We start from the raw sequence: 24721 nt of genomic DNA on the forward strand, positions 1-24721 counted from the left end.
AAAAGACAACTTGTGAATAATAAACACTGTTCAATGCATTGATCAATAAAATCAATGAAAAAATTAAGCACCACAAAATTTTGCCTGATTATATCTGACAGTCATAATACACTTTAGCACCATTTATTTAGCCTTATATTTGCACACAAACAAGCTTTGTGTTTGTCAGTAGAAGCTATCTGAAAATGTATGTGTGTGTATGTGTATGTACACATACACACACACACACACACACACACACCAGATTTAAGATGTTATAAATGTATAGAATCCTGTGTGGGCAAAAAAACCACTAACAACTTGCAAACCTTAAAGCTCATTCAGCAAATAAATGTGTTATTTATTTCTTTCCTTGCACACAGAAGACTACATATTATCAGAAACTTAATGAAGTAGTGTTGAGTGTAAGTGAACAATCCAGAAGCTTAAAGTCAGATTTTAATATCCTCTCCATAACTGAAAATATCATGGGGAATTAAAATAAAAGCAAAGTATTATCAGACAACCAAGAGGTAATAGCCTAAATATTTAATTTCTCAGTGTTTCTCTCTGCTTCATGTTTTAATGTTATTTAAATAAAGTCTGCATTAATTTTATGCATTACATTCTTTTAATTTCCCATAACCACAATATAGAAAGGAAAAATGATTTTCATAAGAAGCTATAAAATATCTACTGTTTACACAAGAGACAACTTTCCTTTGCAATTGCTTGCATCTCATTCTGGCTCTGAAAGACAAATGTATGTGCAATTATTTTTTATTATAGCATATGGTATTTATTTGACAAACTAAATTTATGGGAGCTTTTTCCCCTTAATCTGTCTGTTAAATATGTATGTGAATGTATATATATATATATATGTGTATATATATACATTCACATACCTACATACACACACACCATACACACACACACATATATACACACACACACTATATTTCCAAATCTATATTACCAGATAGCTCATATGGATGGCATAAATTGTGTTCATTATCATACTGATCCACTACTGGATTCAAGATAATGTTAATATAGGTATACAGATTTTAAAACATCTTGAAGATAGATTACTACACTGATGAAGCAGGCAATTTTCTCAATATCAATAATTCTTTTAAAAAAATCATCAATAGACTATGGACTATGTTTTTGCTAAAAAATTAAGTTTATTAAAAGTTATAGTAGCGCAAATTTGAACTAGTAAACTCCATTTATTTCTTCCTATAATATAAAAACAAGATATATTTGTTTAAAATTATATACCTAAAAAAAAAATCTTTCAAGACTTTTAAGCCTGAAGCATATTTTTATGGGTGAATCTCTAAAACCCCTGAAAATAGAGGTCCACAATAGAAATGCTGATGCAGTCAAAACCAATGCAGCAAAAAGCTGCCACTATAATACCCCTTATTCTTTTATTCTCTCTCTTTATAATATATATGTAATTTGCACATAAAGGGAAATAGACAAAGAATTGAGGTTTTAGGCATTCATGTACACATGATGTACCTTAAACGGAACACTATATTATGGTATTTACTTTCCTGTATAATTATTTAAGATACATTCTCCAAAAACACACTTCCTTAGCTGGCTTATCAACAGACAACAGCCTTCATACTCAGCATTTCACTTTTCTCAGGGGAATAGCTCTAAAATGTTAGAATCCAATGTAAGAGATTGGAAGGTGTGTGAAATTGATTGGGAACTGTCTTTGCATGAAACTTGTGAAGGAAATTACTGAGGAACAAAAACATATTTTCTGGGCACCATGTCTGCTGTACAGTGCTGCTCAATTCTGGTTTTCATAAACAGAAGGGAAAAATCAAATTGTAAAAAAAAGAGGGGTAAGGTTGAAATGGAAAGGAATGCAAATATGGGCACAGACTACATAAGACAACACAAAATAATATATCCCTCCAACCCTCTGTATTTTGGGGTGACATACAGGAAGCAAACAAATAATTTCAGAATTGGAGGAACAGAAAAACCAGATACCCAATCATCCTTGTTAAGAAATCAGGTTTGTTTGAAAGTAATAAAGTAACTAAGATTGTGAAATTTTGTATTTATGAACATATAAAAGAATAATGTATTCCACTTCAGATAGAAAAGAAGTGATAGAAAAACAAAAACAACCCAATTTTACCCAGGCAGTAGTACCTATGTGGCCTCTGTGGTGTTAGTTCAGTGGTAGCAAACATTGTGACATTGATTTAAATATTGAATCAGTCATTCAAGGAAACTATGTTTTACCTTCACAGCTGGGTTATGAATATACAGAGAGGGAACAAGTTCAAATTGGCATTATGAAAGAACAAAGGAAACGTGCATTCTAGTGACTTTGCAATTAGACAGCTCACACCAGGCTTTATTCATCCATATCGTAGCAAGACAGGCCAACATAGAAACATATATTCATACAAAATGTGGCAAGTACAAGCAGCACCATATCCTATCCTAGGAAAAAAGCATCCTACCATGCAGTCACATCTCACCAAAGCTTCATCGTATATGAGGCATTTATAAAAAGGCCTGTGTCAAGAAGTGTTATGCCTGGGATCAACTCTGGCTACAGACCAAGTGCTACAGATATGTCTGTACTTTGTGTGATTTTTTTTTTTCATGGAGAAAAACAAGTAGATAAAATACTCAAGAAACATCTTGATAAGTCAAAAAGTTAATCGTTTTATTCATGTTCACCATTCTCTCCTTCTGGTTTTCCTATGTGAAATAAGGGTTAATGACATCTTACTCTGAAGCTAAGTGGCCTAACATGATACATTATCATATTTTCATATCTATATTTAATTGATTTTCTTCTCCCTTCTTAAGGGCATACAAGTCCAGCTCTATAGCAGAGCACATGGCAAAGTTATGTGAATCAGCACAACATTCTAGCTTATGATATATTTGTCTTACAATGTCCAGTGTGCCCTTGAATGTAAGGCCACATTGAGTGCAAACTTGAGTATTACCCCCAGTCCAATGTTAGTATAAGACAGATTTTTAAGATGCACTGCTCTTTAAACTGGAAAGGCATAGAATCTTTAGAAATCTTCATGAATATCTTTCATATGTTTTTTATACTTATGCACTAACCATGAGTTAACTGGGAATGCCCTCATTTTCCTTAAAGATCTTTAGTTATGTACTGTTTTACAGTACTCATGATCTTATACCCTTACATCATATAAAGAATTAGCTTGTTCTAAAAAAAGATGCATGTTTCTGTCCAATTACAAGCTCACAACTGTGTTTAAAAATTGAAGGCTACTACTTCAGTATTCTACCAGAATATTGACAAATTTTATAATATCTGTTTTTCACTCAATTTCTGTGAATTTGTCTGTTTGTTTAGATCAGTGTTCATTCTTAGGCTTTATATACTATTGGTTTAAGTTTCAAAGTAGAAATACGTATAAAATGCTGAAAGAGATATTTGTAGTTGATGTCATTCATCTGACCTGAAATATCTCTGAATCATTTCAAAATGATACCAGTGGAAACAAAAAATGATTTGAGTAGGACAGAAAGACCAAGGTTACGATTAGATGAAATTAAAACACTAAGGCAACTTCTTTGCTCCTACGCCAAGCGTTTATGTTATATGATTACTCAGGTAAATTTCTATCCTAGAGAAATGGCTTTTCTCAGGAAATTCTAACGTATATCTTTCCAATTGAGGTTACTGAACACCTAACTTTTGACATTTTTAGCCTATAAGGCAGTGCATTAGTATCAGATATGTTTATGTAGGGTAACATCTAAAAGCCACTGGCTAATTACATACATTGATAAATCACATACCCATTACTAATATGAAGAGCTTGAAGTTGCATTTTTCTTTATTTTTATACTTGCTAAAGTAAAATTTCCAGTTGGTTTAAGGAGTGCTATAGTATGTTCTTATATTTTACAAAACACTCATTTTTCTTTTTCCTCCATTTCCATTATATTTAATATATGTATTATTTAATTTTCATATTTATGGTGTGGTGCTCCGCCTGGTTGCTGCTTTCTTTATTATATAAAGTTCTAGTTTTTAAAATATAACTGATAAATTTGTTCTGATGTAGCTGTGGTTCCGTCTTCAGCAACAAGGAACCTAAAACAGATACATATCCTTTGCCAGTTATAACCTGCAGTCACAATAAATCAAAGCCATGAAGGTGCATGAGATGCAATGGAATGATTAAATCCTCTAATACTGTTGACTTGAAACCTTTTGTGATATCATATATTGGCTGAGATTATATTTACAGCTATTTATAAATAGCTTATCTGAATTTAATATTTTTGCTTTAGACGGCATGTTCTGTTTGACATCTGTGATATTTTGGAATGTGCTCTTGAGAGCATCAAAAATTAAATGAACTCTTTGCTATGTTTGTTGAAAAAGATTTCACCACCATCCACGAGGTTGTTTCAGTATATGTTACAATCTCACAGACTCAATACTATCAGTAAATCACCGCCTTTATTAGTTTCTGGAAATAATTCCAAAACTTAAAAAAAAAAAAAGATCTTTTCATGACTCTTGTGTTAACTCCGTCTACTTGATTATAACATCCATTTCTCTTCAGATAGCACATTGAATTTAGTCAATATGGACACATTTGTTACTCTATGTAAGATTCACAAAGTGTGGGCGTGTATTTGATACTAGAGATACCAGCATAATATGCAGAACTTGGAAGTATTAAATTACCATACCTAGGATCCAGTATATACACATCATCCACATATTGGAACTACCAGTGAAGTTGGGTAATGGTCTCATCCACCACATTGCATTTTTTAATCACCCACAGAAAGGGAAAAAAAATAAGTATATAGTATATGAAACAAATTGTGTCAATAGAAAAAGATTACAAGCAATCTGACTAGTAAAAGTAACATTTGCTTATTTCAGTAAATCAGTCTCTATCCTTTATTACTTAGTAATTATTTTCTGTAAATTATTACTTAGTAATTTATTACATCTGATTCAGAAAAGCCTTGCCCTCTGATTTATAACAGAAGTTGTCTTTGCTAGTATTATATAATGTCCTCTAATTTATCTATGGTATCTCTGCAGTTGTAAAGAGCTTCTGTATTCACCTGTCCTGATTGCCATGTCAACAGACACTTTGTTCTAAAAGGGGTCAATAGTTAAATTCACAACCTCCTCTAAAGTCTGATGTGGATTTACTGCTTTATAGGGAATACAGACTGGCTATTTTAATACTTCATTTCAGTCCAGTTAATAATATATAGAATAATATTTGGCTAAAATTATAAACTATGGAATTAATTTATGTAAGGAACATTACCTTGTTTACATTTGTGTTTATATTAAAGTATCAGTAATGAAACAGAAGGAGAATTATGTTTTGTGATCATGAATGCGTTTTCAGTTTGAGAAACACTAGGTCTGAACTTTCCATGCTATTAATAATTGATGAAAAATATTTGATAGATTGTATGTTTCTATTGATACTGAACTTGGTACATTATGTTGTTGACCCATGGAAATTTATTCCACGTTGTTTTTGAATCACTATTCTTATGTGCTGGACCAGTTGGTCACTCTCCCTTTCACTATTCCAATAGGATCGAGACTTTTTCTCCCCAAACCCCAAGAGGAAGAGGAATCAGCAACCATACTCACAAAGTGCCCTGTGTACAATAAACAAATAGAATCTTGGTATTTGTGATTATATGGAACTTAATATTTTCTTATCTCTTGTAGTCTCACAGCCTGAAAATTTAACTATTCTAGTAAAGAGAGAAGCTGTATATGCCTTTTCTTATCACATAAATCTCATCTCATATTGAAGTAAATATGACCCAACACTTATCCATGACATTTTCAGAATTCAAGCATAATGATAGGGTCTTTCCTTTCTTAATGCTATGATTATTTTCTAGCCCTTATATACTTATAGTTTTATGATGGATCAGGATATTATGATAAATGAGTAAAGAGGCAAACGATTGCTTCTTCAGTTTCTTTCTCATTTTAGAAAAAAATAAAATAAAATCAATGTTTAATGCAGGTTGATGGAATTCCTCAATGATTTACCCATGTCCCCAACTGACATAGTTCCTCATTTCTATGTTTAGCAAAATACAATTTCCAGTCATCTTTTTTCTTGACATCAAGGTCCTAAAAGGATTAAACCCTCCCATAAGCACACACTGAATAAGTGAGCTTATATATATAGTCCTTCATGCTCAGTAGAAGTGACTAACTCTTTATAACATCAGCATCATCTAGAGTGGAAGCACTGAAGTAAAATTATAGGACTGATTTTGGTCCTCTCCCCATGCTTTCTTTCTTGGCCCTCATGTATATAATCTCTGATATCTTGTCAAAATACAGTTTGCATTGAATAATGTTTTGCTGTAAAGCCATTCCTCTTTTTTAAAACTGTTCTATTTTCTTAACCTTACATTATATATGTTCAGGTTGTAAGAAAAAACAATCTGCAAAGGCTTTGCAGCATGCCACCCATGATTACAAAATATTTTCCCAAACCAAATCATAAACATGTTGTTTAACCGAAAGACATTCTAATTTTCATGCTATGTTGAGTATAAATATAAATTCAAGGCAGCCAAACTATCCATTTCCAAATAAGAATGTGTACCTACACTCATTAAAAATCATCTGGAAATGTGTATTATTAGCAAATGAGTAAGAAATTTTCACTAGTATAAAATTCCTGCTTTATATAAAAGCCACACTGGCCGTTCAAGTATTTTGAGGTTTTTTTCCCCCTATAGTTTTATATTTGTACTTAAAATGATGAATTTAGACTTGAAATTATATTAAAAGAAAATTAAAAGTCACTTCTACCTATAGGGCATTTTTCGAGTGTGCATGTAAATAGCAAAGTGTCCATCTGCAGATCCGCCATCAACACTCTTTCTCTCTCTCTACTCTAAGGAAACAGCTCATGCTTACTAGGGTTTTAGAGTACAATTAACACTCCAAAGGAGAAGCAACACCAGATTTCCTTCATTTTGTGCCAGTTTGCAAGTTAAAGGTCAAAGGGCAAAGACATAGAACAGGACTCTTCAAGGAAAATTTTCACAGAAGACAATGTTTAAGTTGTTGTTAATGACAGTCAACAGATCAATAATCAAGTTCAAGGCAAGCTGTTCATTGTTTCAAAAGCTAATCCCCTCAAAAGCTGGCTTTCACACAAAGCCAATGTCTGACTCATGGGGTGCATTCGGTCTGACCATCTCTAATAAGTTCACAGCCCAGTGGCTGTAAAGCCTTTCACTGCAAGAAGCAGCTCCTAAAAATCAATAAAGAGGTCTGTCAGTTGCTGACTTTTCTCTAGGAAAAAAATATTGATACAAACCTGCTCTGCAGGTCACATAAAAATGACAATACTGCTGTTAGGACAAATTACACTCAACAATGAAATGCTTTGGTGGTCTCTTGGCTCTGTCAGTGATCAAATGGATGGCTAAATGCCAGAAGCCACACTAACCCTTTGAGAACTATGGTTGACATGCAATAAGGTAATGTTCTGGAGGATATTCATGCAATCTCAGAGTCATCATTTTAAGTCATTTTTAAAATGGCAATGCTAACTGCATGTACCAAGACAAACTGAATTTTCATGCAATGGATTTTCAAACAGAAATTAAACATGTCTAAGGAAAAAAAAAAGACTTAGGCTATTATAAGTTCTTCAAATAAAATTTCACTCTTACATTTTCTTAATAAAATATCTTTTATTTGCCAGAAAAAATTTTGGCAAGTAACATTTCTGTTTGCTATAAACGCATTTATATAGTACCACAAATCACTTAAAAATTACATGGGGTCATAGGATATCTGTTTTAAAAACCTGAACTTCTTGAACCTGTGCCTGTTTTCACCATTGCCCAGTTCTATAATTTACCAGATAGCAACACTGACAATCCCAAGACTCTGAAAGCTGATCTGATAGTTCTCAAAGGGTTACACCAATGTATTACTAGTGTCACATATTCTTGTAAAATAACTGTCACTTTAAACCACTTTGGAGACATACTGCTTCTTGCTCTTAATGAATATTCCTGACAGACCCATGGAAGGCCTGGGGCAATGGCCTAATACAACTTGGGGAGATTATCACAATGATGTAGTGGTCAGGTGGCAGGAAGGGGATTAGAAACACTTCAAAACAATCAAAAGGTCCTGTTTGAATATAGCTATGAATATAAATGTGATGAAACATTGAGGACATAGCTGAGAACAGCTGTATAAAACGAAAAATGGATGTATTATTAAGGCTGTTACTATATTGCAGATATTTTGGCCCCTTGTTTGTTGGAAAATGGCTGTCCCAACAGTCTAAAGTCCTGCATGTGTATTCCAGATCTCCCACCTGACAAAAATGAAGTGTAGGAGACTATCCATAGCAGTCAGAGAGCTATCTTCTTTGGAGACAAAGCTGTTTTGGGTCTTCACACTTTCCTGAAAGTTCAATTGTGGGTTTTTTGTTTAACCTTTTTTTTTCTTTGCTTTAAAGCAAAAATTCATGGGTTTTTCCATTTTGCTTTTTTCCCCCAGTTATGGGCTCAGACTTCAGAAGGAAAATAATATTAGAAACCTTTAAGAAGAATCTTTTCTTCTTTTTTTCCTCTTCTTTAGTTAATCCTGAAAATTTACTGGGCATTGAGCGTGCAGAGGAAAGGCCTAGAACTGAATGACAAAGAAAGACAAAGGACTGAAGAACGGCAGATACTGTGCATCATGGAAGCTTCCCCATGAGTGTATTTCCACTCATGTGCAGGACCAGCAACCCTCTGGGTTTGAAAGGTCAGCCCTGAATCAGGCTGCCACAAGCCTGCTCCTAGCTAGGAAACAGCATAACAGCTCTTGTCTTGAATCTCAAGTTACCACAAACTCCTGGAAAAGAAAGAAAGAAAAAAAACCCTACATCACACCCACTCTTGCATAGAGCGTTTACAGTACAGTATGTGGCGGGGTGTTCCTTTCCTCTTGAACTGGAACACAGTGTAAACCAATACAAGGAGGCATAAGGCCAAGATGCAGGGAATGACAATAGCTATGGCTTTCACAGTGCTGGCTGTGTTGTCCAGTTTGATGACAATGTCTACATCGTCTGGTGGGCTGTGTCCTTCTTTATCTCTGTCTGTTGGTCCATCACAGCCCATAAAATCCTTGAGGATGGATCTGGGATATCCAGGTTCTACTTTGAGTATCTGGTTGTTGAATTTCCAGTACTCCTTTCCTTTGTAGAAATACGTAAAGCCTAGAGGGGGAAACACACACACACATAGGTACCACTTATTTTGAAAGTGTATATGTATAGAGATTCTTATTAATGTAAATTAGGCTATTTTTTAAAAGATGTATTTTAAGGCCCTTCCATTTTGGTAGGAAGAAAACATTATCTTCAACTTAGCTGTCTGTTGAAATAAATCTGGCTGGTATACAGTAGGGGTTGTGCCCTTTAATTCCTATAGAAAGCTTAGCCAAGAGTCAAAATATCTATAGAGGATTGTTGAAAGATCATGCTGAACACATCTACTCATAGTCTGGAAAGAGAGCTTTACCCTATTTCTTACTTGTAAGGTTGCAGTTTCAGATTTACCCATCAGGGTGATAATACCAACCTATACTGAAATATGCTGAAACAGCCTTATGAATTGAAGCCCTGTGTGCCTGCAGACTGCTACTGAAGACATGGTGTAATGCATTATGAGGAGGCCACTCCACGAAACACCTCAGCACCTCAGGAGAAATTCCTAGTCATCTTAGTATTGGGAGCCGTTGTACTGAAACACTACGTTTGCTTTTGTCATTTCTACAAAAAATCATAATTCATCAGTCATGAAACTATAGAAAATTTTTTTTTTGTCTGCTAGGAATCTTAATAAGTAAATAGGCCTTTAGGGTATTGTCTGCACTAACCTTATTTCTGACTCTAGATCATGCCCATTTTGTCCTTGTTCCTTTTGCCCTTTTTACTTAACATTCTTATTTAGTTATATAATAAAGGATTAATGGAGTATAAATAAATCTATAATTCTACCTCTAATACTTCCAACTAACATATTTCATGGGGGAGGAGGTAGTATGTGGAAGGCTCATGTAACTAGCAATACATATGATTTATGTTCCAAAATTATGGATGCAGATAATCGACTTTGAAAGCTTGTGACAACTAAACTACAAATACGTGTGTTTTTCTTGGAACTGTTCTCTAAATTGTTGTTGTATTTATTGGGGAAAAAAAAGTTTTTCTTTTCATCCAGAGCTTCTTCATGTCAAGTTTCTTTGTGACTCCATTCTTTGGACTTAATTCCTGCTTTGAGACAAATCAAGAAACCAAGAAGAAATATTTTAATGTTATCGTTACTTAAAAACTATATTTTGGGAGCGATCTATTTCAAATAGTATGTCTACTTTAGAGTTAGTAGTTATTAATGAGGGTTTACCCTGTATTATTGAGCACTATTATGGAAGAAGTACTGCATTTAAAGCTCAGTAAACGACATATTTTAATTCTCATAACCACTCTGTTAATTAGAATTATTTACCTATACATTTCAGGCAAAGATACTGAGGCTCAGAGATAAGATAATATGTACAAGTCCTGGTGAAAGCATAATTTAAATCTTGATCTAGTTCTAGAGACTGAATTCTTAATGATTTCCTTAAGACTGTGTCCTTTAGATATCTCCTGTTGTTTAACAAGCACTTCTTGATTAAACATCACAGATTGTGATAGGTAAAACCCATGCAACGAAAAACTCTGACACCTTTCAAAAAATTTAATCTAGGATAGACCATCACTTCAGGTCACTTCATTTTGGAAATCATTCTGTTCAATGCCATAAAAATCTGCTGTTGCTTTTAGTTTCGAAGGGCAGTTTTGCAATCAGAGTAACATGCCAATGAAAACAGGTGTATGTAGATTCAAATATTTCAGCAGGGAGCTGGTATTTGATCATGCTAATGAAATCCAATGTAATTACTCAACAAGCTTGGATGAAGAAATGTTGAGGACTTGCCAAATAATAGTACATTAGACAATCACAGTTGAATAATGGCACTGATTTAGAATTAAACAGACCTTCAAAACAGGTGAATGTACTTCTTATATTTATAAACTGGAAACCAACAGCTGGAAGTGTCCTCATCTTTAATTTTTAGTCAAAGCTAATTACTGTGAACCTACTGGGTATCCTACGAAAGTTCAGAAGTTTCCATTTTCATATTTATGCAGACCAGATTTTATAGTAGCACACTTCATATACAGGAGTAGAATTATAGTTTACTGAATATACTTGTTAGAGATAACAAGTCTAGTCAGTAGAGGTTAAATAATAAAAGTATTTGAAGAGAAGTGGCCAGCAGTCTTGGTAATAGAAATCTGTCAAACCTTGATCCCACAATATTCATCTCATTTGATAATGAGAAATATGAAATAGCAGTTGGCTGAAGAAATGTTTATGTACTCATTTTTTTCCTTTTTAAGAATAGCTTTGATGTTATATTCTTGTAGATGTTATGCTTATTAAGAATAGCAACTTCAGATGAATTCTTACCTGAATTATTATTTTTGAGAAATCCTGAGATGGATTTCAGTGGCACTGTAATGTATTATGTGATGACTTTTTTTCTCCCATATTTGACCAGATTTTACTGGTGACTTTTCTATTGTTTAGTCCTAAAATGTAATGAGACGCTCTCCACCATAATCGTCTTGTTCTAACTTAGTAGATGTCTCTAGATGACAGTGTCTATGTGTTTTCTGTCTTCCACTTTTATATGCTTATTAGTAAGAGGTTAATTAGTATTTAATAAATGTGAGTGAATAAACTGACTCTTGTGGGAATATGTGTTTGAATCACACTTGTACATTTTAACAGAGAATGAGAGTGGGGAGTAGGGACTACAGCAAATCAACAGAATCAAGAGTCAAAACTATTTTAGTAGGCTAAAATAGTCAAAACTATTTCAACAGTCAGCAAGATGAAATGCAACAGTTTGAAAAGTAGAGTCTTGTATTTGCCTTAAGATTACATTTTCTAAGGAGGGAATATAGAATACCTAGGTGGTATGGCTTGAGAGCAATTAACATAGAAACAATTCGAAGGAGAGGGAATGCAGCAATTCTTTACTACAACTTTAGTATGTGTTAAAAATTCACTGTTGCTTAAAACATGGTCAAATAATGAGTGCTAAGAAGAAATCATTCCACTATATTCTGCATGAGTCAAATCTCATTTAGATTGTTGTATTTTCAAGGACTAAAAGTAAAGAGAAAAATGAAAAAAACGGTTAAATTAAGATGGCCTTACAGGTGAAAAGCAGGAGGATGATGGCTCAGGAAGCTACATTCTGAGAAAGCCTGATTTGTCTAGTATGATAAGATGGAAAATTTAACCAGACATGACAGATAATCAGTTACTTTAATGATATACTGTAGAGAAAGGTGTTAATTTTTCCTCTTTGGAGATAGTACATTATAGCACATTCAGTGGGGCTAAAATGTTCTCATTTTAAACCTCAAATATATAATCTTATCCTTTTTATGATCATGAATACGGTACTTAAACTAACTGATGCCCACTTCCTCATTTATAAATAATAATAAATGACATCAAAAGGTATTTATGTTGAACAATTAGATAATGAATTTATGTAGTATATCTGATACATGACAGGTAGTCAATAAATAGCACCAAGTATTCATATTTCATTTGTCAAGATGGCAGAATTAATATCAGTAGGTGTATATGGAGCCACATTCCACCTAAATATGAAAAATATCCTACAAAAGTCTATAGCTGAGTTGCTGAATTTGTGGACTTTCATTTCTTTGTTTAAGATTACCACTAGGAGAAGATTCCAAGGAAGAAATCCCTACATTGATGGAAGGATAGACCAGAGTAAACAAACATTCAGTGTTATATCGTCTCTAACTTTATGACTATCAAATTTCATGTGCATAGACTTATAGGGAATTACTTTGGGTCAAAATATAAATGTGTTTACTTAAAAATTTGAACTTATCTTTCATACACAAACCTAAGGGAAGAAATTGTGTAAAGTATGAATTTAAGGTAAGAAGCTCCAAGCATGAAATTTGTAGATAATTAGAAGTGGAGAATTTGCTGTTGATAGACCAAAGCCTTCCAGATTCTTTGATATTACTATTGTACAGAACAAGGGTTTCAGGCAGATGAGAGATCTCCTCCAGGGAGGGAATTTTTAGAATAATGGGAGGGATAAAATTAATTTATATGACTAATATTTATTGAATGTTTAGTATGTGACTGCCTTCAAAGAGTTTACACTAGAGGGGATAATTAGCATATAAGCTGATCATTGTGATATGAGGTTTGAGTACAAAGGATAGGGTAATCACAAAAGGATATTCAAGGAGGATATTCTGAAAGATGAAGAGTGAGCTCAGTGTTGAGGGATGTCAAAGAGAGGGCTGGACCAGTAAAGGCCGAGAAGACATAGATATATTGCAGTTTCATCTGTAGTTTCTCGTCATTTATAAGCATTGATTTTCCCAAAATTCTTTATTTGGCAGTATTTTATGAAGTTATTTTTTGAAAAGAAACCATGAAATTCTGACCATAAGAAAACTTTTTTTTTCCTTATGAAATTAACCCCTGAGGTGGGACGATCATGGGGAAATGCTCATGGAAATATGATCTTGGCAGTCTCAGTCCTGTTTTGTACAAAACATAAAATTGAGTATCAATTTTCACAAAGGTGAAATTTGATAGTATTTTGTTAATTGTATTAATATAACATAAAAAGAATACAATTACATATTCTAATTTAAAAATTTTGATATGTTGCTTCATAGTTGTTCAGACTCTATGAAAGAGTTGATTCAGTTCAGAATATACTTCTCAGCACAATTTCACTAATTTATATTGAATGAATATTATTAAATATTCTGATGGAAAAGAATATGAAAAATCATGGGGCAGGGACAGCAAGAAGACTTTTTGTTATTTTTATATAAATATGATTTATTCCCAGAGAATCTGAATCAAATCTCAGATATTAGTGGCCTTGTAGATAGAAACAGAGAAAATGAAAACTGTTAATGTGGTAAGGAATTAAGATTATGCGTATTGTGTCTACTTTTTCAATCTTCTGAAACAATTTATTACTTATTTTAAAAGTTATTTTTATCTTAAGAGATAAGCTCAGTTTAGAAAATTAACAAAATAAAGACAAGAAATAAGAAACTGTTACCAACCTTCCTGGAGTTAATAACACTGCAATAAGATCTTGGTTGAATTTTCTTTGCAATATTTTTGTATGGTATGTGGTAACTTTTATTGAAGACAGTCTGGAGCAATGGTAAGACTTCTGTAAATATTAGCTAGAGTTGGTTTTATCTGGGCTTTAATAAACTCCTTTATGCTAACCTCAAGAAGTCTCCTCTCCCTCTAGTTTCTTCCTTGGTGACACCTATAATTCGTAGGGGTAATCTCAATTTTCTGCCTCCATGTGATCATTTTTCACTTTTTTTTTAAATTTCTTTGTCCTTTTCATCCTCATAGGCATAATTTGAAATTCAGGCCCCATTTTGATCTGATTAATTGCTTCCAATGTGACTGCACTGTTACTTCCTTCATTTTCTTATTGATACCCTTTTGACAGATATATTTTCATCTCTACCTGTCCTCTTCTATGGATTTCTTTTATCACATACAGGCTTTATATCTTACCTTGGTCCTTTAATTTTCTGAACCAATAGAATATACACAAAATTAATTCTCCGCAAGTGTTACGATCAGGTCTTCAAGGTTCTTTTAGACTTTGCCTCTCCCTACAGCATATTACTTGTGGGGCACTATCGTACAGAATGTAGTATATCATTTCATATAACAAGGGTCAAAATACACCTTGTGTACTTTGACTTTTCTGATTGGTGTTTATTGATCCTGGGTCACAGTTCCTTCAGGTTTACACTCAGTGTATCATTGTCTTAAACTCTGGCAATATGCTGATTGTTAATTGTAGTCTTCGATGGTGGTGTTGATTTTTCATTTTCCTCCCATTTCTTCAGTTTACTTTTTTGTTCTTTCCTCACCTGATATATTTAATTTTGCTTTTGCAAGTGATGTTTATTTTATTCTTGTTGCATATATGTTTAGACTTTTCATGTTATTGAGGACCCATATGGTATATCATTTTCTTATGGTTCCTATTATAAATCAAATGATGGGGTATGTTTTTTCTATGTATTTCAGAATGATTTCTCTTTCCTTTGTTCTGGAAAATATTGAGTATAAATCCAATTTTGAATTATTATTATGGTTTATTCCTATTTACTGATTTTTGAATGAGGAAAGAAATGTTGAGATTTTAGATATGCCAACAGATAGGAGTGTATGGATTTTCCCTCACTTGGCTAACTTTCCACTTAGGATCTGCTGAAACTCAAATCCTGAGATGGAGAGCAAGGAACGTGAGCAGCTCTCTGCTCTGTTTCTTGTTATTAAGCAATCACGCAGTCACTTAGTCTGATTGTATTGAGTTGGGATCTTCCCTGTTGCTGACACTCTAAGCCAAAGGTGTCCATGAAAAATTAAAATCTTCAGCATGCACAATTGCCAGGTGTCTTTGTGTCTCAGCCCACACTTACAACATAACTTCCTTGTGACCAACTCCTGTCCTATGTACGTCTGTTACTGACTTTATAGGAATTTTAATAAAAAAATAGATGACGTTACTTTGAAGGTATCCACACCCTCCATTTTTAAAAATTCCCTTATTTTTTTTCTCATAAACTAAAATAAGCTGAGGTTAAAAAACATCTGGAGCGTAATATTAAACATAAATCTAGGATGCAAAGTTCATGTAAATATAATACATTATAGCACTAGTATGGTTCTTTCTAATGATTTAATTTAACAATGAAAAATTAGAATGCACTGTTGAAATATTTAGTAAACTCATGAAATATATAATGCACATGCTGCATACCATTTTCTTTGTGCACAAAGGCTCCTTGAGGAGATTCAGGGATACCTTTCCAGACTGTGATTGGTTTGGGATAGCCAGGATCCATGGTCTTCATTTCTTCACTGTATCTCCAATACCTAAAAAGGATAATAAATAAAAACAAAACAAAACAAAAAACACGTGCATAGGGAAGGAAATTATGTATACACAGTAATAGCTAACAATTCATTAAATCCTTTCTCTGTGCTATCTGTTAATGATTTACAGAACTGATTAAAAACACTAGAAAGACAGTGGTCACAAACAACATTCATTCTGTTTCCTTTCTTGCACATGTTAAAAGTGGGTATTGTTATTGTATATTTATTCAGTCTGCTAAAATTAATTAAAAAATTCTAGCTAAATACATCATGCTTGCTAAATATATTTACAATTCAAAAAGGTATCACCAACCTATGGATAAATAAGAGGTTTTCATGATTTTTTATAAATCTGTCTTAGGCAGCAGAGCACTTTTGTTTTTTTGGAATCATCTTTAGCAGAATCTTAATTCATTTATTCATTCATTTATTCATTTAAGAAATATTTACTGAGTATCTATTATGTTCCTGGCATATTGTAGGTGTTAGAGATATAACTTTGAACAAAACAGACATGCTCCACCTCTCATCAGTCTTACATTTTAGGATATGTATGAGTTATAGGCAATAAAACAATTTATTAGTAAATACATACTATTACAGGAGGTGGTAAGATTAAGAAAATAAGCAGATAAAGTTAGCTAGGAATGTGGGGAAGCAATTTTAATTAGTGGACAGAGAGGTCCTTTCTTTATCAGAGACATTTGAGCAGAAAGAAGTGAGGTACAACATAGATAGTTCTTGGGAGAAAGACATCCCAGGTAGAGGAACTAGTTAATGAAAGTTACTGTGGCAAGCACAAACTTGGAGTACTTACGCATCCACAAAGAGGGTAGGGTGACTAGGATTGAGTTACCGTATGGAAGAAAAGGTCAGAGTGGGAACCAGAATCTGAGATTAGATGGACCTTTATACAATAGCAAAGCCTCTGGTTTTCCATTAAGGGATATGTGAACCAACACAGATTTTGAGCAGGAGAGCTTCAAGATATGGCTTATGTTTGAAGGACCACACTGGCTGCTGTGAGTTAAATAGACTCAAGGAGGTAAAATAGAAGCAGGGATACCAATTAGGATGTCACTGCAATAAACATCGGACTAGAGTGTCAACTGTAGAGCTGATGATAATTCAAGGGATTGGGATATATTTTGAAGGAAAATCCCAAGGAGATTGAATGAAGGATGTGAAAGGAGGAAGTTGAGCATAACTCAAAAATCTGGGCCCTGAACAAGTGGAAGAATAATGTTACTGTTCAGTACGATAAGGAAATGGGGGAAGGTAAGTTGGGTTGGTTTGAAGAATCATGAGTTTGGCTTGAGATATGTTAAATTTAGGTAACTGCAAGACATCAAAGTGAATTGTTGATGAGGCAACTGGGTATATGATTGTAGACTTTAGAGCAGGTCTTGACTGGAGTCCTTAGTGTACAGATAGGAAAATAGATAAAAGGAAAGCTCACCAAAAATCAGAACTCTCAGATCCCCATGCCTTCACAGGGTGGCCCATGAGCCACTCTTACAGAAGTGCTAGACATCCAATAAATAAACTGTAACCAGCCCTACTATGGATCACTCATTATTGTTTAAAACGTTCTAAGAGTTAGACGAGTTTATGTTTTAAATGTTCAAAAGGAATGACAAAACTGAGGTGAAACCATTGACAGTTCACAGTATATTGTATACTTTAAGGCAGGCATATGCTGTATGCATTATCTCATTTAATCACAACAAACCCATGAGATAGTCATCATTGTCCCCTTTTAAGAGAGGAGCATTCCAAGAAGACAATGAGGGTTAGATTTATAACCAATTCTATATGATTTAAAAGTCCCTACTCCTTCCTCTATACACACCAAATATGTTTTCCAAATTTATTTGACAACCTTTTGTCTTTTTTTCCACTAAACATCTCTTATCATTTGCTAAAGCTAGTGTTTTACCAACACAGGTTTGGGAGGTGACATACTTAATGCATTATCTTGGGATTCGGCTCTTTGGCTGAAATCAGAAAAAAATAAGGTTTTTCTGGTCTTTTCTGGATTTTTAAAAAAAAATTCTATGCCTATGGAAGATTTTTTATGTACAGAGTTGTGGGGTTTTGTACATTAGGTTTTGGTATAATTCTCTAGAAATATCCATTCAAGTAACATCTGGAATATTAGCAACTCTTCTATTCCCAGTGTTTAAATGGAAAAGAGAAAAAAATTGTTTCAGGAAGTATTCCAGTAAGTAACCACAAGGCAGATTTTATTCAAAAAGGGAGATGCCCTCTTACAGGTATTTGTCCCAGATTCTTATCACAAGAAGATGAAACTGATCCGATGGAAAGGTCAGGAAAAACTTCATGGAGAAGACTGAGCTAATATAAAGGTGACTGGGCCTGTCTTTCTGAAGACAAGTAGGCAGAATCATTAGCGTATTGTTCTACCAATTTTGAAGTATATTTTCTTTCACGTTTAGTTCATGGGAACATCTGCTTTAAAAATATTTCCGAATATTCTTTTTCACAGAACGTTCTGTGATGAATATAGAATGGTTAATGTGGTTGAGATTGCACTCAAAATTTAAAGATATCTTCTCTCAAGTAAATATTTCAGTGGGGTTACAATAGTCATATATGTCAACTGGCTTTTGCACTTGACCACAAAGAAAACCTCTCAGAGAGAACTAGTCGAATGCCTTATTTTCAGATTCTAAGAAACATTTTTTTCCACATTTTACATCATTAAAATCAGAATGTACTTTGCAATAGATACTGTATCAAAGTTTACTTGGTAGGGTTTTTCCCTCCGTGATAGATTAAATAATGACATTTTACAATAAATACCATTTTTAGTGCTAAGCCAGAAGTTTGGAACAATTAAAAATCCTGGGGACAATGGGATCACATCCTGTATGTGATTTAAGAAAGATTAACTACATACTTAGAAACCAGGATTGTTCTCTGAGAAGTAGTTGTAACAGTGTTCTTTTAACAATACCAATAATTTATGCAGGTTTTTGTAGCTATAAAGTAAATTTATACACATACATTGTTTTATTTTATTTCATTTAAATCATTCAGCAATCTTTTTTTATTGCATATTACAGTGTTTTCTATAATGATGTCCTAAACATAGATTTAGTATGTATGGTCACTCAGCTCAGTCAATGCTAGAGCATTAAAAGATAATGATTTGGTCACATTTGCTCTTTAGAAATGTTGCAGAGTTGAGATTCTAATGTTATTAGATTTATAGTTTAGCATATTACTGTTATTGTTTCCCTTGGCAGAGCATTCTTACTCTCTCCATGCTGTCTCTCAACTCTTAAGATACATTGCTTGAGTATAATTTTCCTTCTTTTCTCCTTCTGTTCATTCATAGATCCATTGACCCATCAATACTTTTTTGAGCCAGGCACATAAGATTCATAGAGATCACATTTCAAGAAAATATAAATGGAATGTGAATTTTATTACACTCTCTTGTAGGAACATAATTCTGGTATGAATTTATCCGAATATTTCTCTTTCATCACTAGCAAAATAATGCAAAACTATAATTTGGGATCACTTCACAATTTTTGAAACACTCAACATAGGCTTGGACCCTCAGGTTATCTGCTGTGTGGCAGCTCTGATATATATCCAGTAAACTTGAATGTGATTAGAATCATCTAAATATATTCAGAGCTGCCTTATAAGAGGTGCTGAGGCTTATTCATAAATACAGGTTTACATTTTAATTTCCAACATATTTGAACATATTTCAGTGTAAACAAAAAGTTCATCCCGCTGATTTTTTTTCTCCTTGAAAAATGAGCTTATGGGTTCATCGAGAAGCATATTAACATATTCAGATGAAACCTGTGTAAATGAACCATTTGGGGGGTTACAACTTATGTATTATATGGAAAAAAAACTGGAATTTTGGCAGGAGGGTCAGAAAATGATAAAAGCTATTTTAAGTTCTTTTTCTTCTGATATATCCGTTATCTGTACTGTAGAATTATGACTTTAAATTGCTGATTCTTTGAGAAAAGCATTGTGAATCAATGCTTCAAAACAAATTATAATTAGAAATGAGATTCATTCATCATTTTTTAAATTTGATCATGGGTCACATCCATAAGAGACCAGAACTGTCAATGTAATGGTATACAACATTTTGTTAAATGCTTTCTCTGCTAAGAAATGCTTTCTCTAAGAAAAAAAATGGTATAGAAAATTCTAGAATGCCATACTTTAATGGGATGTTGCTGGATACTGAATTCAAACTGAACAAAAAGTGGCTCCAAGGGTAATTTCACGGGACCCAGCCATTTCTTCATCCTACTTTGTCTCATTTCTGTACTACTTGTTTCTGTTAAGTTACACAAAATATAGGACCACTTCTTTTTTTCATACCCAAAGAGTTATACAAAAATCCCACTTTTCAGAAACATTCTTAAACATGTAACAGAATTGGAAATATTAATTTATACTGTGTTGGATGATTTTAAAAACACATATTGAGTAATTACTTCATAAACACACAACTTAAGCTGGAGGAAATAAGTATGTTTTTCTGTTTGACTATTAGTGGTAATAATAGTAAGAACCAAAGTGGATCTAAATTTTGTCTTTCATTAAAAATATCTTAAAATTCTTAAAAGTTAAGCTTGGAATGAAGTATGGCAATAGAGTCCTGTATACATTTGTGAGAAGATGCTGAGAGATGATTTAGAAACATAGCATTTTAGAGTTAAATGCTATGAGAATCCAAAATGTATCCAAGTATCAAATTATAGTGTATTAAGAAAAGGGCAAGTAGGAATCTGAGGAACCGAGTTCCAGGGTACATGAAAATAGTGAAATAGTGGAAATTTTCATCTGACTTACAGATCTATTTAAAGAGCCATCATTTCAACTGTTCTTCTTTAGTTATCTCTATACTTAGGAGATTTGAGGTAGGTCCCTGCTTTTAATACAAATTATGTCAATCATTTTCCACTGTGTACCTCAGACTGATCTTTCCACTTAGAAGCAAACTCAATTATCCAAGTACCTACTTGATTTCTCCAGTGGTGTGTAAAACAGGCATCTCAATCTAAATATGAACATTTCAATCTTTTAATCTCTTTTCCCCAATATTCCTTCTCTGTCTGCCCTATCTCCAGAAATGGCACCATCTACTCAATTTTTCAGGTGAAAAACCTAAAATTTTTCTTTAATTTTCTTTTGGCTCACCCCTAAGATCCAAGGCATAACAAAACTTGTTCTGATCACATTCAAAATATATCCTGTACCCACCCTTTTTGCTCTATCTCCACTACCAGCATCATATCCCCCCGTACTACTCCAACAACCTGCCAGTTACCCTCTTTGCTTCCACTCCTGAAGCCCATTCTTCACACAGAAGCCATAGTGATGTTTGTGAATACAAGATCATTTCCCTTTCCTGTTGAAAATCCTCTAATGCCTTTTCATTGTACTTAGAATAAAATCCAAAATCTTTGCTATGGTCTATAGGGCCCCATATAATCTGGTCCCTGCTGACCTATTTGACTATCTTTACCACTTAACTTGCTATTCTCTAGCCACAGTGTTTTAACTGAGTTAAACTTTCCAGTATTATTGCTTTTGCACTACTGTGTCATCTGCTTACAACATATTGTTCCAAACACCTTCATGTGGCTGAAACTTCATCCATTCAAGTACCCACTCTAGTGTCCCCTTCATAAGTGAGGCCTTCTCTGACTTCCACACTTATTTTCTAACTGTTCCTTACCACCCATGAGTCTCTATCACATTATCACTTTGCTTTATTTCTTTGTAGCATTTCTCAACATTAAAGTTTCAGGTTCATTTACTTGCTTACTGTTGTCTCCTTTACTAGAAATTAACTGCCATGGGAGCAGAATTGTGGTCCTTTCTCGCACAGGTCACATCATATGTGCTCAAAATATTTTTTTGAATAAACGAATGAGGGCTATGCCAGAACTACTATAGAAATCCTAAGAAAGTAGTAATTAGAGCTATTGAGAATGGAAAAGGCTGTCTCAGATTCATACTGTCACCACGGGCGGTTGGGCTAGAGTAGGATGAATTCCTGTAGAGTATAATTGAGTGTGTCTACACACTGGGTAGGATGTGAACAAGATTCAGAGCTGACATATGGTAGCACTTGGACCAAATCTAATTTAAAGCTGTGCTTTGTTTGTCTAGCAAATTAAATAAATGATTCTGGTTTTGAGTGCTTTTCTAGTGTATTTGAACTTTCCAGCTCACTACAGTACCCATCACTCCCTATCATTGCCTTACATACTATTGCTGTACCCAGTAGTATATTCCTTATTTGCCTGACCCTTTAAAGCAATTGAGCTTTTTACACCTGGAATAGATTATCTCTAAAACCCTCTCTGCTCTTAGCCTTAGAGAAATGGAAACCTATTAATCAACACCCACTCCCCCCCTCCCTGCCCCACTACCCTTCTTAAGCAGAAAGATTGCAGTGGGAGAATAAGAAGTAAGTAAGGACAAAACAATTTTCAATATTTTCTCTCAAAAATTTACATAGAAAATAAGTAAAACATTAAAAATGGATAAGTATTAAAAATATACAATATCAATAAGGAAGAAAGACTCGCTGAATTCATAAATAAAAGTGACAACCAAATTGTTGTTTATATGTTTCAGTTAGGAAGTTTAATGTCTTGTCCATATACTTTCAATCTAGAATGAATATATTGATAAATTTTGATTTTGGAATTATAGAATTATGTGAATATGAAGTAATCTGCATAAATGTTACAAAACATTTGTGACTTATGAAATCTTACATAAGATCACACACATGGAAATTAACTGGATTCCTGCTTTTAAATGTTTTTAAACCTATAAAACCAATTATTTAGGCAGAGCTTAAAGTATTTCTTCTATATATTTTGTTATATTTGCATGTAGCTTCTCAAGCAGGAAACAAATGAACTAAAACTCCTTTTCCCATTTACTTTTGCCTTTATTCTAGTATGAATTTGGTATCTAACCTTCACTGATTTCACTGATTTGAGGCAGTGCACATTTAGTTTCTAAACTTAAATTTTTCAATAAGTGCTAAATTTTATATTAGAAACATTTTAAAAGTAATACCTGCATGTGTGAAAAAAATAGGCTATCTGATAATAGAATGGCAGTTTTTATTACCATCTGTGAAATCCTGTGAAAACTGTTGCATTAAGGCTAAGCTTCATGTTCTGTCCTGCAGAAGTGTGTTTAATCAGCCTTTTGTTTCTACACATTTCTCCAAAAACCAACCAACCAACCAACCCCAAACAACAAAAAACTCCTTATTGAACCTGGTCCTGAAAGAGTACATTCAAGCAATTAAATCTGCTGGGGACTTAAACTCTAACAATCTTCAGGGTTGTTATTTTAAAGAATATGTTATAAGTCTGTAGATTTATTTTCATTAGTGGTCACCATGCTGTGCCCATCAATTTCTTCATTCTTCTTTCATACTCTATTACACTTCTATCTTGCTGAGAATCATATACTTTTTGTGGCTATAAGTAGCATCTTCTCCTTTAATAAAATTTTTGTTTGATAGACCTTTTTTGTTTTGTGATTTTGTAATCATTTAGCATTTTAGTTTCATGATAGTGCATTAAAACATTTTGCTATAGAAGTATAAACAAATCAAATATATAGAAAGCTAGCAACAGAACAAATTGAAAGGTATACATTCTTATCCATGGAGAAAAATTATAGGAGTTTTTTGTTCACAGATAAAGCTCAATGTTTGAAATCACTTGTAATTAAAAAATGGTAAACTGTAAAATAAAGTTTATATCCTTACATATTTTTCTCCTAAAGTTGAAGACATTTTATAAAGTTATACTATGCCAAGATTATACGGCAAACTCGGTACTAGCTGGATGGGCATTAAAGCCTGTTGTTCATATGTGTGTTTATGTGTAAGGGTATGTATTTTTAATTTACTATAAAACACAGTAAAATGCATATTTAAGTTCTTCTACATACCAATAAAAATTCTATTGAGTGTCATCTAGTAATATGGTAATTAAAAATTTATTTTTCATCTCTATTACTTTTTCTACTAATATTAATTTAAATTAATAAAAAGTACAGACTTTAAGTTACATTTTATCTGTAATTTATATCAAAGGTACACAGGAGTGGAGCCTAGTAGATACTGCAAGTCATAAGACTAACAGTTCACTTAATTTTTACCAATGTCATTAAAAAAATGAAAGAAAAGGAAAGGAAATGAAATGAAAGAGAGCTGCAGGGAAGGGATATTACACTTTAAGCTAAGTGATTGTTTGGCTAATTCATAACACTTGTTTGTTGGTACCTAAATAATTAGCTTCTTAAGAAACAGAACTCATGACTAAACTGAAATTGTTTGAAAATGTTTATAATTAACAGTGTGCAAAGTATAAAAATTTAACTTTGAATATGAAAACAAAACAAAAAAAGCTTGTGTGAAAATGTGCTTTTTAAATAAAGTTAAGTAAAATGACAAGAAAATGCATTGCAAGATTACATATACACTGCCTACACAGATTTATAGTCATGTTAAGCTTAAGCAGAAGAGGAAGAACATATACATTCATAAGAAGGTCATATT

At 33.3% G+C, this 24721-nt stretch overlaps 1 protein-coding gene across 1 annotated transcript in view; it reads right to left on the minus strand.

The window, feature by feature from the left end:
* Window positions 1–2607: 2607 nt before the first annotated feature.
* MMP16 (matrix metallopeptidase 16) overlaps window positions 2608–24721 on the minus strand; it is a 288195-nt gene continuing 266081 nt past the window's right edge. Inside the window, exons 9-10 of the mRNA XM_026495791.4 lie at window positions 15992–16107; window positions 2608–9269 (exon numbers count right to left, since the gene is read on the minus strand). Of these exons, the coding sequence (XP_026351576.1) occupies window positions 8935–9269; window positions 15992–16107 (451 nt within the window). The 3' untranslated portion in view covers window positions 2608–8934. The remainder of the gene's footprint in view (window positions 9270–15991; window positions 16108–24721) is intronic.

The sequence above is a fragment of the Ursus arctos genome, unplaced genomic scaffold (assembly GCF_023065955.2).
Source record: "Ursus arctos isolate Adak ecotype North America unplaced genomic scaffold, UrsArc2.0 scaffold_6, whole genome shotgun sequence".
Lineage (NCBI taxonomy): Eukaryota > Metazoa > Chordata > Mammalia > Carnivora > Ursidae > Ursus > Ursus arctos.